Source organism: Lichenostomus cassidix, chromosome W, assembly GCF_008360975.1.
Source record: "Lichenostomus cassidix isolate B80296 chromosome W, HeHo_3.0, whole genome shotgun sequence".
Taxonomy (NCBI): Eukaryota; Metazoa; Chordata; class Aves; order Passeriformes; family Meliphagidae; genus Lichenostomus; species Lichenostomus cassidix.
Window position 1 is genome coordinate 13889436 of NC_139510.1, and position 16334 is coordinate 13905769.

General features: G+C 44.4%; 1 protein-coding gene and 1 long non-coding RNA gene across 5 annotated transcripts in view; both read right to left on the minus strand.

Annotated features, from left to right (window-relative positions):
- The window catches only part of LOC146425541 (uncharacterized), a 384874-nt gene that overhangs the window by 114907 nt on the left and 253633 nt on the right, over positions 1–16334 (minus strand). The gene's annotated exons all lie outside the window — the stretch shown is intronic.
- Positions 5903–16334, minus strand: part of LOC146425545 (ubiquitin-associated protein 1-like) — a 97354-nt gene continuing 86922 nt past the window's right edge. For all 4 annotated transcript variants that reach the window (XM_085041628.1, XM_085041626.1, XM_085041625.1 and 1 more), the window contains exons 5-7: positions 15402–15599; positions 13859–13960; positions 5903–10316 (exon numbers count right to left, since the gene is read on the minus strand). In XM_085041628.1, the coding sequence (XP_084897754.1) occupies positions 10176–10316; positions 13859–13960; positions 15402–15599 (441 nt within the window). In that variant the 3' untranslated portion in view covers positions 5903–10175. The remainder of the gene's footprint in view (positions 10317–13858; positions 13961–15401; positions 15600–16334) is intronic.

Genomic DNA, 16334 nt, shown 5'->3' on the forward strand with positions numbered 1-16334 from the left:
CAACTATAAATTCTAATGCCTCACCCTGGGGACCTACGTTCAAGGTTATCAAAGGCTCTAGATGGTATTTGTCCCCCAAAAGATAGAGCCTTTGACACCCCTAATCTGCTGATTCCTCTGATTGCATTTCTTGGAAAATTCTTAGATCCTTTTTTAAGTGTGGGCATTCTCTCTTATAATGCCCCTCTTCCCCACAATGAAAACAGACATTTTTGGTTTGCTCTCGAGGTTTGGTTTGTGCTTGGGTCTTATTTCTCCCCCTCTCTTTTTCCCTAAACCCGGAATATTTAGGAATGGTAGCTGGAGATGCCGTATTCCTATGGGAATTGCTTTCTCGCATGGTGGCTACCATAATTTTAGCCTTTACTTTGGCTTTTTCTTCATCCCTTCGTACATAAACTTTTTGAGCTTCCTTTAGTAACTCATTTAATCCCTTGTCTTGCCAATCCTCAATTTTCTCTAACTTTTTTCTAATGTCTGGCCAGGCATGAGTGACAAAATTTACTTTTAATAAAGCTTGTCCTGCTAGACTATCAGGGTCTATTCCAGAGTATTGCCTCATATTTTTTTTAAGTCTCTCTAAAAATTCTGTTGGGGTTTCCTCCTTCCCTTGTTGTCCATCAAAGGCTTTGCTCACATTTTGCCCTTGGGGTGCTGCTTCTTTTATCCCTTTAATTATCAGATTACGATAATCTCTCATATTCCCTCGTCCTGCTTCTTCATTGTGGTTCCAGTTAGGGGGTGCTATTGGCATTTTATGATCCCCTGGTGGGCCAAGTTGATTTTCTCTTTCCCAAATTTTTTATTCCAGCAGCTCTAATCATCTGTCTTTCCTCTTGGGAAAATATAATGCCCATTATTGACTGCATTTCTTCCCAGGTATAAATGTTTGGACCCAAAAACTGGTCCAGTTGTTCTGCTGTGCCTATTGGATCCTCTAATAATCCTTTAATTTCTTTTTTAAAATTTCTAACCTCTGAAGAGGTCAAGGGAGCGTTAACAAAACCTATTCCTCCTTGAGCCCCTCCCATGGGAACCTCCCTTAAAGGAAATAAACTGAATTTATGATCCCACCCTTCTTGTTCTTCTATCATCATAACCTTAGAAGAAACTTTTCTTCCGTGTTTTGGGGTGGTGGCAGGAGAGGGTTCATCAGACTGTCCTTGAGTTTTAAATGAGTTTTTTCGAGTATTCTGGTAAGGAGCTCCTTCATCTACTAGGGACATAGTATTTGTTTTCAATCGTTTTGGGGTAGCAGCAGGTTTTTTTATTACTCCCGGAACTTCCGATGTTGGAGGACCGGAAGTTTGTATCACAGAGTTGAAACCCTCCGTGTTAGGTAAACCGGAAGTGTGTATCATAGAATTGAAACCCTCTGGGTTAGGTAAACCGGAAGTGTGTATCATAGAATTGAAACCCTCCGGGTTAGGTAAACCGGAAGAAGGAAGTAGTGAGGGAAAATTGCCCACCTAGTTTACAGCGTGGCAAGACTCCGGGTTTCTTGGAATAGAGGGTTCAACATGTACTGGTACTGCCGGTGCCAGCGGGACTATAGCTGCAGGGGGAAACGGGGCTGGAGCCGGCAGAGGCACATGGTAAGGCGGCGGGAGGACCTGTAATGGATCCCAGCCTTTTTCTATTTCTTTCTTTTTATCTGTCTCCGGAACCTCCGAGAATTTAAAAACTGATACTTTTAGAGTTTCCTGTTCTTCAACCCAGCAGGAAGCATATTCCTGCTCCTCTGAATTAACTGGGTTTTTAGAATTTACAAATATTTTTAAGGCTTCACAAATCCAAGCTTCAGATGATCCATATCGGGGCCAATAAACGTGATCTGATCTTATTTTTCCTTTTGTCCATTTTATCATACAATATTGAATCACTTTCACTTTATCTTTTTCTTTTGTGTGGGGATTTTTGTCCCAGTTTCCTAATTTTATTCCTAAGGGGCTATCTTGAGGTATATCTGTCAGGACCTCTTTACTTGTTTCTTTTCTTGTCTTACTTATTTCCTGCCCCATCTTTTCAAGCCTTTCTTCTTTTTTATATATATATATATATATTTGTCCCTAGCTTTTACTCTTTTTAATAACTTAAACACCAGCCACCCCTCACAGTACAGAAAACTTCTCTTTTCTTAATAATAACATACACTTTTCACTCATTCACATTCACTCATTTATTATTTTTATTTTTCTGTCTCACTCATTCTCACTCACAACAACACAAAAAAATATTTTACCCATGGGTATTTAACTTTTAGGGATAATGAAATTTCAAAATATTGTTGGCCAACTCCAGATGCTCTTGGGAGTGGTAATCTTAGGATATTTCCTTTAACCTTCAATTCTACACTTCACGTCTTATAGGATTTTCCTATCCTTCTTAATTCTACACGTCCCGTCTCACAGGAATTTTCTTATCCCTTTTTTTTATTTTACCCCCCCTCAATCTGGCACCTTTTTAAAATTGGGGACTCTTTATTCCCGTTTTCCAGTCCCGTTTCCTAGTGGATTGTGCTAGAAAACTTTTTGCTCCCTTTTCCTAGGGGTCTTAACCCCTCCCTGGAACCCAGTCTCAGTTTTCCCCGGGGGAACATTCACTCCTTTTTCCTTGCGCTTCGTCTCTTTCCTGGCCGTGTTTCTCGCGAAACAGCGGAACCGCAGTATCAGAGACCCCTCATTCGCTTCGCAAGTCTGGTAGCCAGCTCGCGTCTCACACACACACCAATCAATCTCCCGTAACCTGCCCCCCCGACAATACTTACAATCCTTTTTCTTGTCCGGGTCTTCGTGCACTTAGAATTTTGGGCTTTTTACCACCGCGGTCTGTTTAGGGAGTCTTTGTCTTTGCTTTATGGGTCCCTTCTTGTCCACGGGATGGCGACCTGCGACCGCCGATTCACCCTAGAAGAGGGGAGCGGTCCACCAAACGCGGCGGGGGGGGCACCTTCCCCTGCTCCGGCTCTTCGAAAGTGTCAGAGGTGAGGTCTCCTCCCGGGCGAGCCCCCAATTGTGAAAAACACACTTCACTCTCCTGTTGAAATTTAAAAGGTTTAATAAAAGACAATAGGGGACACCAAACAATAAAGCAAAGAAGCAGCGCTGGGTGCTTGGCCCGGGGCCAAAAAGCACACCTGCTATTGAGGGAGTCTCCTTAAATACTCTTTGTATTGCGTCAGTTTCATGCCTATTCATGCATATTCAAACTTTTCTCAAAACTATTTTGCATGTTCCAAGAACTATTTTGCATGGCTCCTCCTTGGTTCCGCCTTTTTAGAGCATGCGCTTTTTCGGCTGTGGTTTCTTCCAGCCTTGGTTATCGCCTCCCAGTTTGGGCTTGGGTCCTTAGTCTTTGCATCTGGTTATAGGCTGATAGTCAGGTATCAGTGGCAGGTCTTCTTTTTGGGTGTTATCCAGTCAAGCAGGTAGTGTGGTTAGTAAAGGAAAGTCCTTTAAACTACTTTTATTACAATATCGAAATCTAGTTTATAACAGAAATTAAAACATTGGTTATATACCTCTATCTTTATGACTACTTCTGTAAAAAGAATAAAACCATACACACAATGAATATCTACGAAAAGCCAACACTATATTAGGATATATTTATAACAACAGGGATATCAGGGAGCTGCTGAGGAGTTCTGCAACTTAGTTTGGAGCTGAAAAAAATGTCGGACTGTAGGACATGTGCACAGGTGACAGGAAAATGAGATGCCCAGCCAGTAATGCAGTGAGAGGGAGGAAAACTTTCCATCCACATGCTCTGATATTTGGGAGATGAGTATTGGTTGATTATAATTTCCTTTTTTTTTTTTTTTTTTTTTTTAAGAGCAGCTTAGCAAAGTACATTCACAAGCATTTTCAGTCTCTTATCCAAGCTGGTCATTTCTAAAACAACATACAAAGAAGAACCATTCACACAACTAATAGTGCTGTGTCCTAACCTCAGTATTTTCAGAGGTAGTTGTGACAAGACAGATGAGTGACCAAAAATTTCCATAAGCAAAGGAGATGGGATTTAAGTCAGATGTCAGATTTAAGTCACCTGTGATTCCTATTCAGTCTACTGTGAAAAAGGCAAGTCTGTCTGGCAGATTTGAGCTGCAATGCAAGTTCTCTGAGCAGGAACTATTTGCTCCCTGGAGGAATGTCCAGGAACACCAAGAAACAAACAAAAAAATCCCTCAAATAAACAAAACAACAAAACAAAAAAGCAGTTTTCCAAGGTCTAATAATGTTTTTTAAACTGGAGCCATTCAGCCAATGCACAAGACTATACCTCATTAAATGTGAGATTTTATAATTAGTCTATTCTCAGAATTTAAATTTTCCCTACTGAATGTGAGACTTGACTGAAAAATAAAGAAAAATATTAGCAGCCCTGTATGTGAAAATCCACCCATCCTTTTCAATAAAAAGATTACAGACATGCTTGAAGTGTTGCATACCCGAGATACCAAATGTGGGCTCGCAATATGCAACAGAAACTACCAAAGCTGTTGTCAAAAATGGTAATGTTTTCCTCTCCACTCTTAGGGTTCTGTCTCGGGAATGTATTTTTTATCCCATCCCATCCCATCCCATCCCATCCCATCCCATCCCATCCCATCCCATCCCATCCCATCCCATCCCATCCCATCTTTGTTCGGTTTTTTTCTTTTTTTTTGTATGTGGGATGCTCGCTTCCCCGGCGATCTCGCGATAGGTGGGAGCCAGCCCTGGATTTCCTGTGAGTAGTTGGGGGGAGGAAAGGAGAGCTTCACTTTTTCCGTCCGTGCAGGGAGTCAAGCTGAAAGGCAGTACGGGTCTCTCTGAGGAGAGATACTGTTGCATGTGAGTTTGCTTGTTTCTTTTTGTTCCTTTGCCCTTCGGCACTGTGACTGGGTTTACTGGCTTGGTTTTCTCTGCCTCTCTGCTGTTTTGGGAGCCCCGAGCCAGTGCATGCTGCGCCGGGACCCGGGACCGAGGTACCCTGTCCCCTGCCGGGGGCCACTCCACCTCTGCACAACCTGACCCAGGGACTAGCCACCGCTGGTGAGCCATCCAGGGGAGAGCATCCCCGCTCAACTCCTGGCGTTTTTCTGCTACTGCTCCGGTTATTTTGCTGCACTGTAACCCAACACCCCGTGCCTGCCGGGACACACTGTGGCTCCTGCCATAGCTGCGGAGTTTCTGCTAGCTTTTGCTTGCTACCCCGGATGAACCAGCCCTACCGTTCCAGCTTAGTTCTCTGAGGTCCCTGCTACAGCCCGTTCCACCATTCTGCCCACCCGCCATTCTTCAAGTGAGAGAAGGAGCTGAGCTCGCGCCACAGCGCCCCCTGCAGCCGCGGGGGAATATTCGCACCTGCCCTGCCCGGCCGGAAGCCAGCAGCGCCCCTGCCGGCTGTGACCATAACTGCACCAAGGAAGAGAGCATGTGACAGCCCAGAGAAGGCTGTTACTGGGTTTCTGGTTTTCATTTGTTGTTGCTTGTTTGCCTTGTTATAAATACTAGTAAAGAACTGTTATTCCTTTTCCCATATCTTTACCTGAAAGCCCCTTAATTTCAAAGTTAAAACAATTCGGAGGGGAGTCATATTCTCTATTCCAAGGGAGGTTCCAACCTTCCTTGGCAGACACCTGTCTTTCAAACCAAGACAGGTTCTTACCTAGATGCTACTTTAATTTTTGTGTGAAAATCTTCTAATAAAACATTTTAAAAGTGTCATCCCCTTCCTGTTGTTTGATATTATACTGACCTGATATGAAAGGTTTTCATTTCAACTTGAGGAACATATGTAAAAGCGTGTCATTACAGAAGTCTCAGAGATTGGCAAAGCCTGGCCATGTACAATTAAATAAATACTGAACTAAAATGGGTTCAGTTTTGTATTCAGGTGCAACAAAGACTATTAATTCTCATGGCAGATGCTTGATACTTTATTTGAATAATTGACATAATTTAAAATAAAATTCAATTTACTACAGAAGTCTGGTAACATTTGTTTTAAAGTAAATTTTTTCAAAATACCTGTAAAAATGTTTGATTGTAAAAGATTAACTGGGGCTAGAAATCAGTACAAGATCACCTTCACACCCGGCCTGATGACATAGCTGATATTTTGGAAGCTGTCCTCCAACCCCTAGCCATATGTAGCTGACCCGATCAGCCTTTGGCAGCAGCAAAATGACCCTTGCAAGAGGTTTTGCTGCATTGCTGGCAGAAGCCTGAAGTCTCCCCAGCATGGAGAGCTGCCTAGCCACATGCTGTGCAGAAAAACTGCTGACACAGGCTCTGGGGCTGGTGACCTGCACTGCCCAGGGGTATTCCAGCTGCTGCAGGAGCCACAAGGCCAGCTGAAGAAAGCCTTGAGGCATACTCCAACCATCTGACAGATTGTAGGATCCCTAAACAAAGTCACCCTCAAACAAGGCAACAACCACAGCAGCACCTCTCACCCCACCGGGTCTCCAGCCTTATGCAGAGTGAGAGCTCTCAGCTGCCATATGGGTGATTGATTGCTCTTCAGCATCAGAGTCCTTACCAAGCTGCTGCTGTCCAGAACCATCAGGAGGCAGCTCAGGGGGTCTCTGGCCAAAGCACAACCACCAATTTTGTCTCTGCCTCTATACTTCTCCTCACAAACCTTTCCACCAAGGCACCCAGACCTCAGTATCTGGCAGCAGCTAGCACAAGAAGGCAAAACAATGTCTGATAAAGTAGTGCCAGGTACATAAATCAGGTACATAAATCAATCTGATCCCAAGAACCTAAGGAAAAGCCCTAAGGCCTCAAGTGTCACTGGGGATGCAGTCATCATCTGTGATTCTGTGATCTCATGAGCTAGCAGCAGGGCAGAGCCCAACCTCACACCAGTTATCAGCAGGACCTCCCCCCATCCAGGCTCAGTTTTGTTCATAACTTGACAGGAAGGAACAACAATACCAGAGTAACTAACAATGCACAGTGCCCAAAACAATATTCAAGTTTCATTACATTGTGTCATTTGTTATATGTTTCTTCAGAACTGCCTTTCCCCTAAGTCACCAGGTTAATTATCCCCAAGCTGCTCTGTCTTTCCCCCTCTACAACAGAACAGGGCAGGAGAAAATACAAAAGGCTGAAGGGCAGAGATAAGGACAGTGAGATCACTCGGCAATTACTGTCACAGGCAAAACAGACTTGACTTGAGGAGATTATTTAATTGATTGCCAATCAAATCAGGGTAGACTAGTGAGAAATAAAAAACAATCCTTAAAACACCCTACCCTTCTCAGGCTCAACTTCACTCTCAAATTCCCTACCTCCTCCCCTCTAATCAGCTCAAGGAGGATGGGGGTTGCAGTCAGTTCATCACATGTCATCTCTGCTGCTCCTTCCTCCTCATTCTTCCCCTGCTCCAGCATGGGGTCCCACTCATGGGAGACAGTCCTCCACAAACTTCTCCAGCATGGGTCCTTTCCATGGGATGTAGTCCTTCAGGAACAGGCTGCTTCAGCCTAGGTCCCCCATAGGGTCAAAACCCTGCCAGAAAACCTGCTCCAGTGTGAACTCCTCTCCACAGGGCCACAGGTCCTGCCAGGACCCAGCTCCAGTGTGGGCTTCCCACAGGGTCACGGCCTCCTTTGAGCATCCACCTGCTCTGGCATGGGGTCTTCCACAGGGTGCAGGGTGGATATCTCCTTCACTGTGGCTGCAGGGGAACAACCTGCTTCACCATGGTCTTCACCACAGGCTGCAGTGGAATCTCTGCTCCAGCCCCTAGTGGACGTCCTCCCCCTCCTTCTTTACTGACCTTGGTATTTGCAGAGTTGTTTCTCACATATTCTCAGATCTTTTTTGCTGCTGTTCCAGATTTTTTCCCTTTCCAAATATGTTATCACAGAAGTTATCACCATTCCCAATTGACTTAGCTTTGGACAGCAATGGGCACATCTTGGAACCAGCTGGCATTGGCTCTATGGGACATGAGGTAAGATTTTGGCATCTCCTCACAGAAGCCACGTGCGTAGCCCCTCTTCTACCAAAATCTGGCCATGCAAACCCAATACAGATGTAAATCCAGAAACCTCACTGACAAAGCAAGAGCAGTGTCACCAGGGAAGACACAGAGAGGTACATCTTTTTGGAAGGAGACCACCAGTTTACAGGTATCACTTTCCATTTTCACTTCTCTGCTCTCACCTCTACAACAGTCTCCATAAGCAGAGTGGTTACTGTAGTGGGGAGACTGGAAAAACTTAACACACGTTAACACAACTGAAGAAATTATTTTATTCAGAAGTTTGGTCTAAATAGTTGGTTCTTTGCTGGCAAGACTTCTTGCCATTTCAGGATTGTCTAGTACCAGACAGATTTGTTTGGATATTAATTGTGAGAAAACTGAAAAAGCAACACAACTGAATGCTTTCAGCAGTGACAGTAAAGCAGTTCAAGTTTTGTTTTCCAGCTTTTCTGATTATTCAGGAACCCCATTTCTTCATTTCAAACTGCCACATTTCTCACCTGGGAAGGAAAGCTGGGCAACTGCTTTACCTGCACCCACAGAGGCAGCAGCTGCTGAATGTCCTTCTTAGATAAGTTTTAATTTCAGTCCTACTAATAGAAGCTGGTGAAGATCAATACTATGGGATACGTGCAAGGCAATCTGTCCTGGTCCTACTCATCGTTCATCTCCACACCTCCTAGATACTTACCAGGTACATATTTTGTCAGCATCATTTTGTTTTAAGTAAAGGTAATTAACATAGTTGAGAACCTCACAGTCCAGTGTTAACACTGGACCCAAATCACAAGTTTTGGTCATATAAAGTTAACAACATAATAGAGACAAATGTAATCTCCTTCAGGGTCCTGATGAGATAAAACCTCCTACTGGAAAACTTAAACTGAGGAAATGAGCCAAGTAGTTTTTCCCTGCCTAAGTTTTCAATGCTCCCAGCTCTATGCTGTAAAACGAGTTTGGATCCCTAGGCTTGGTTTTTGCACCACTGCAGCTATCTGCCTGGAGACCTCTGGTTGTTCTGCCCAACACACTATTCACGTGTGCCTACAGGAGCAGGCAGCACCTGGGCAGGCAGGATCCAGCAAGTTGTTCATTTGTTGAAGCCAAAGAGCATGAGAGATGGGAACCATGACACTGGGAGTTATATTGAGGGTTTTATTAGTTTTTCTTCTTCAGAATCAAAATATTTAGTGAATTACTTTAAAGATTCCTCAAGACTGTTGATATTTTAAGTATTTAGAACTTTAACTATCAAAACCAACCCAAAACTTGATTTCTAGTAGTAGATATTATGTAATTCCATAGCAGTGTGAGAAATAGAACTAATGCTGTGAGTATAGCTCTTTTAAAGAAAGTTTTTGAAAGGAACCTCCTGCATTACACTGAGTATTATTTAAAAAAAAAGATAACTGATTTCCTAGCAGAGCATTGCCTTAAACATCCTACAAACCTGGGGGGTTAAGAATACTAAGCTCCAGCTCTCTGCCTTCAGGTTCAAGAACCAACATAAGTTGCAATTCCAGACAGAGTTCACAGCTTACCTGTTTCAAGGGAACTTACACACCACTCAGCACTGAATGCTCATGTCTGGCAGAAGTGTTAGATGCATGGGTAAAAAATCCCAAGAGGAACACGTTCTCTCATTATGCATAGCGACAGTTTCTGAACCAGTGTTTTACTAAGCTGCAGACTAACTTTTCCCCCCAAAAATTAAACTCCATTGCACTAAAGGTCAAACATAACCAGTTAATCTGGACTATGACACAATCAAGTAATTCAGTACAAGCAGACACCATGAAAGTAGCTTCAAAAAACCAAAGCATCCTAGTTTCAGAACCAACTTAATGTTATTTTGTTCAACTCCAGTGCAAAGGTGAGTGGGAGAAACTACCCTATCTCTACCTATGTACAATTTCAGTGGAGGCTGGGCAGTCTAAACTCTCTGTGGCCAAGCAGGAAAAAAGGAAACTTAGGAAAGGATGCTTAAAAAATTTAATTTAAGAAAGAAAGTTGGCTCTCAGTGAAAAGAGAAATGCTGGAGTGATGCACATGGGCAGGCTTGCTCAGACACTCTCCCTTATATGCAAAAAGCCAGACTCTTTGCTGAGATTAAGTCACCCTGGATGTGAAGGTGGTGGGGCTGGTCCTGCTCTGTTGCATGATGAGAATCCAGGAATGTGTTTTCAGCTGGCTCCTGCACGGGCCATCAGATCTTCCAAAGCCTTCTGTTGGTTATTGTTATGTAGTAATAAGACCTCCTTAATGTCTTTTAGTTCAAAGCCCATTTCTTTAAATTGACTCATTAGTTGGAGAAGCTCTGTCATCTGAAAGACACAGACAGTCCATTATTTGCAAGAGAAAAGAGGATCAGTGCTCAGTGGAGGTTTAGCACACAGCCAGTCTTCTGTGACTGGGCACCCCATAGGGTGGATTTCTACACCCCAAGTACAGCCCATTCCAACGGTTGGAGAAAGTCTGCTCACACCTGTCAGGGACTGAAATGATTAATGCCTTAAGCATTGATATAAAGTTTTGTTTATTATACCAAAACTGTATAAAGAAGCCATGGAAGCCGACCCCTCCTTAAAGAATGCCTGACTGGAACTTTGGACTGAAGGTCAAACTGCTGAGATTAGATAAAGGGAAACCCATCCTTCAATCATCTCAGGCCCGGGGAGAAGTAAACAAGTAAACAAGGAAAAGAATGCGAGCCAAACCCAGCAACTGTGCTAAGAATCATCTCTGGCTTGCTTTGGGGTGGGGGAGGCCGTAGCCCACAGACCCATTTTCTGGGAGCAGGTTTGCACAGATTTCCCCCCCCCCAACCGAGGTGGAGGGAGGAGGTTTTGTTGTGTCGTAACCTCTGCTCAGAGGCAGTGAACCCATCCTCCCTTACTCAAACTGGCTATGGAACCCCCAACCCCGGGGACACTATACCCACGGATCCACAGGACATTCACATGAGAAGCAACTGAGGGGGGGCTTAATCCATTAAAGACCCCCCAAAATGTCCCCCAGAGTAATTCCTGAGGCCTTGCACCACAGGACTGCACGTGATGCAACAAATCCGGAATCTGTTGAAAGACACAATGGCAAGCACCCCCACCACCCCCCGCCCCGGGACGTGCCTGGGTTTTCCTACCTAGCCTGGACATATATTAACCCATCGGATTCTATGCTTTTCGGGGGGACCATCAACACCAAGAAGACCAGCTGGAGAGGATCAATGTAACATTGTTGGGATCCATGATGGTGGTGATATTTTCTTTATTCTGTCTCTGTCACTCTCTTTCTGCCCTCCCCACCTATTTTCTCTCTCTTTCTTTCTTTCTTTTTCTCTCTCTCTCTCTCTCTCATATTTACTATCAAATAAAACCCATACTATTGACTTTGGCATATGGTCTCGTTTGCTCCTTAATTCAGGCAGAGGCATTTCAAATAACTTTAATAACCAGATCTTGACTACACCACAGTCAGCAGTGCTCTGGGTGCAGTAGCCCATGGAGCCTCACCTTCGGTTCCCTGTGTTTGCAGTCCTGCATTTCCAAAATCCTCTTCAGCAAGGTCATCAAAGCTCAGTCTGTGGGGGTGTCTCTCCCAGTAGGAAATTTATCAGCCTGGCCTAACAGACTCTGATTAATGTCACCCTGCTCCCCCACATCTACCAACTACTGTTACATCTGATTTTTTTTAAAGTTACTTTGACTTTGGGAACAGCACAGTAGCCCATGATATCAAATGGCTCTTCAGATCTAGGACAAACTTGTGGGATTAGCACAAATCCTATTGGACACACTGTGTACAATGCTACCAACATAAACCACAAATCCTCCCTGAATTAAAAATAAATAAAGTAACAAGTGAATGACTGATCAGACTTTTATGAACTCTCTGCAATTTACAGGACCTCCACTCCACTTTGTGGGGAGGGATGAAAAATGATGACAAAACCAAACCAAAACAAAATCGGTTGAGACGGACGATCAGGAGATTAGCCATTTCCAGTTTTGGGGTTAAGCCAGTAGCAAATTCATTTACTGAACTACATCACTGCTCCCATCTTCACACTGTTGTTCCTCTGTTTGCAAGCTTATCACCAAGTCCAAGAAAGGCAGGAAGGCATATATATGATGTCAATAGTGACTGACATCATCTATCTGGACTTGTGCAAAGCATTTGACACTGTCCCACATGACATCCTTTTCTCTAAACTGGAGAGACATGGATTTGATGGGTGTACCACACGGTGCATAAGGAATTGGCTGGACAGACACACTCAAAGAGTTGCAGTCAAGGGCTCAATGTCCAAGTGGAGACCAGTCAGGGGTGATGTTCCTCAGGGGTTGGTATTGGGTCTGGTGCTGTTTAACATCTTTGTTGGTGACATGGATAGGGGAATTGAGCACACCCTCAGCAAGTTTCCTGATGAGACCAAGCTGTGTGGTGCAGAAGGGATGCCATTCAGAGGGACATTGACAGGTGTGATGCCGAGGCCTGTGCAAACATCATGAAGTTCAACAAGTCCAAGTGCAAGGTCCTGCACCTGGGTCAGGGCAAAAACTGGGATCAATCCAGGCTGAGGGATGAATATATTGAGAGCAGCTCTGCTGAGAAGGACTTGGGGGTGCTGGTGTATGAGAGGCTGGACATGAGCCAGCAATATGCATTTGCAGCCCAGAAAGCCAAGTGTATCCTGGGTTGCATCAAAAGCAGTGTGGGCAGCAGGTCAAGGCAGGTGATTCTCCCCCTCTACTCTGCTCTGGTGAGGCTCCATCTGGAGTACTGCATCCAGCTCTGGGGTCCCCAGCACACAAAAGATGTGGACCTGTTGGAACAAGTCCAGAGGAGGCCATGAAAATAATCAGAGGGCTGGACCATCTCTCCTATGAAGACAGGCTGAGACAGTTGGTATTGCTCAGCCTTGAGAAGGCTCTGGGGAGATCTTGTAGCTGCCTTCCAGTACCTAAAGGGGCTACAAGAGAGCTGGAGAATGATTTCTTACAAGGGCATGGAGTGATAGGACAAGGGGGAATGGCTTTAAGATGAAAGAGGGTAGGTTTATGTTCGATATTAGGAAGAAATGCTTTACTATGAAGGTGGTCAGACACTGGAACAGGTTGCCGAGAGAAGTTGTGGATGCTTCATCCCTGGAAGTGTTCAAGGCCAGGCTGGATGGGGCTTTGAGCACCTTCCAGGTGCCCCTGCCCATAGGGGAAGGAGGGTATTTGAACTAGATGATCTTTATGATCCCTTCCAACCCAAACTATTCTATAATTCTATGTCTGGGGGGTTGGGTTGTACCTCTAAAGATTTCATATAATAACTGGGCACACAACAGACAACCAAAATTTAAAAGATCCTGGTGTCTTCCAAGCTGGCTACTCGCTCCTGCCTCTGTACTTTTGGTGTTTGTAAAACAGCCAAACAATGAACCAGACCCCAAAAAACATTTTCCATCTTCTTTCAGGGAGAACACTAACCCAATTTGCTGAGCATCCAGGTAGATGCATTTGTACAAGGTAGAAAATTCACAGCCAGGGGAGGCTGGCAGGTTTTGAAAGATAATTTGCTGCTTCTGAAATTACCTGCCTCTGTACCAAGCACATGAGAACTCTGGGTTCAAAACATTACAACCAGAATAAGCAGGGTCTTGAAAAAATCCTGCCCCCATAAAAATGCATGCAAGTGAGAATGATAAAGGAACACGGTATAATTCTAATGCTTTAACACATATTCACTTTATCAGCACAGGGATGTCCTTCAGCAGTCAATTTTGGAAACAAGGCAGCATTACCACAAAAGCCAGAATTACATCAGCCAGAGGGACTGCACATTCTCTCTATTGCTGCACACATTGTGCCCTTACCTTCTCCTCTGAACACTGGTGCATTTCCAAAGCTGCTTCAACAAGAAGTGGATCAAAGCCCCTCTCACAAAGCTGTCCATGTACAAACAGGTAATCCAAAACCTGTGGGGAATGAAGAAAAGAAACTAAGCTTGCAGAGCAGCATTTGTAGCACATGGCTGAATACCATCTTTGTACATGCAGAGTGGCTCAGCACGACTTTACCCCAGGCACTCAGATAAAGTCCTTCCTAATAGATCTGAGACAGTCTTTATGCAAGAACTTGTTCAGAGAAAGCAGATGAACCCTTCTGTCCTCCTGTGTTCTCCCACCCGCTCTGAACATAATTTTCCGCTCTAATCAAAATAGTCTCACAAGCCAATCTTTAGAAGTTTAACTGTGCTTTTTATACTACAAGTTTTTAAGATGAAACTGTAGATTCAACAGTCAAGATGTCTCAGCTTTTAGCTTCCTTTCAGCCAGCCACAAGAGCTAATACAATCTGAAAGCATTCAGCCTTTAAAGATCAACTCAGCATACTGGTGAGTGAGCTGCAAATCCCAGCTCACACGTACAGAAACCGCTGCCAAATTACTTATCTGTCCTCAGTTTTGAGAGGTAGGGGGAAAGGTCTGATAGGTAATGCTAGGTACACAAAATAACATAGCTGGCAAATCCAGCAGGATTTAAAACAACCATCCTGCAGGACATTTTTTTCATTTCATACTACAGTTCACTCCAGCATACAGTTTAAATCACTTTCAATGTGTAGGTAGTGGGCAAGCAGCTCAGCTCTGCAAGGAGTCACTGGGACGCTTCTCCTCCCCAGGCAACAGGCATGGTCTTGTCAGGCAATGCTCTGCACACAGTCCACCTAGGGTTTCCCACACAGAAAGTTTGGCCACACTCTTCCTGCTTTAAAACGTTTGAAGTGGATCCAAGACCCAGAGCCACGCTTCACCCTGCAGCACTGAATGTTCAGTGACCTGGTTTTAGCAAGTGTTTGAGGCAACACATGAGGCAGGAAGCAACACAGCACACAAAAGAAAGTTGGTCAGTGGTGTCTTGCAAGAGCCTTTCAGGGATGTTGTAAGCCTGCAGGGGCAAATCCCTCTCTACAAGGAGAGACATCAGCATTGCAACCCATGCTCAGAACAAGGGAAGTTGGTTGGGTTTTTTTTGCCACACGGCACTAAGCATGGCATAGAGCCATGCTAAGCTTCCTTCGGATGGTTTTGTGGCTCCTGGGAAGACCCAGTACCTCTCCCAGCTTCATGTGGAGCTAAGGACCCATCCCAAGCTCAGTGCAGCTCTGACCCAGCACTCACAGGTGTGGCTGACTCAGTCTCTCACCAGAAACAAGTGCAGACACTCTTTTCTTTGGTTTTGGGAGCCTTTACTAGCAGTTGACAACTTCTCTAGTGGTTAACATTGCAGCAGTTACAGGCTGCAACCCCTTGTTAGAATAAATATATTCCCCCTATACATTTTGCAAACCCAGGTTTGTTTCTCAGCAGAATCAGTATCCAGTCAAGGGGTTCTTCCCCATAGCACAAGCTCTTACCTGGTCTATGTTCTGCCCCTTCTTCTTCATGGCTTTCAGGACGTCCTCAGGTGCATATCCCATGTTGACAACTGTCTCTATGCACTGTCTCTCACTAGCAGAGAGGGCCTGCTGTAGTTCAGGAGCAGGGTCACCTGACTGCTTTGTGCAGCTGGTGTTTTTGGGCACTTTAGACGCTGGGAAATTTTGGTGCGTTACCTAAAGGGGAAAATCCAGAGGCTGAGGTTATGGTCATCTTCTGCATCCCCACATCCTGTTGCTGGCTAGTGCAGAACCAGGATACCCCATGTAATTAATCCAAGAGGCTTTCTAGACTGCCCCTGGGAAGTTACTCACTGTTAGGATGAAACCAAGCAGTGCACAGTCTGATTTTCACCATACTTTTTAACCCTCAAAACAACAACCAGCAACCCAGATTCTTTCCAATATACCCTCTCCTACCAGTGGATGAAAACCTTTCAATGCCCAACCGTATGATATAGTCAAACTCTGTACCTCAGCAGAAGCATGCAGATTGCTTCCTTTACCCCAAGTTTACTCATCACCTATGATTTTCTGTACTCAAAGGAAGACTACTTCTGGAGATTTTCAGAAACATGATCCAATGCAAGCACACAGGTATTTGGGAACTTACTGTAAGTATTTCTGTTTCCTTGTAGTCTGGGTGCACATGTTGGACAACACACAAATAAGATAACTATAAACATTATGTACCAGTGAACAGAATTTGCTACAGCTGGGGAGGAAGGGTTTTATGGGAGGGATCTGGGAATAAGTCTACTATACTAAGAAGACTTGTGGTCTGATCAGGCTTCCACATGTGAGATGCAGACATTACACACTTATGTGAAGTTACAGAATAGACATCATAAGGATAATTTCTTCTTTCAGCACTCTATAAAAACAGATTATATGTCAAGAAGGATGTGTCCC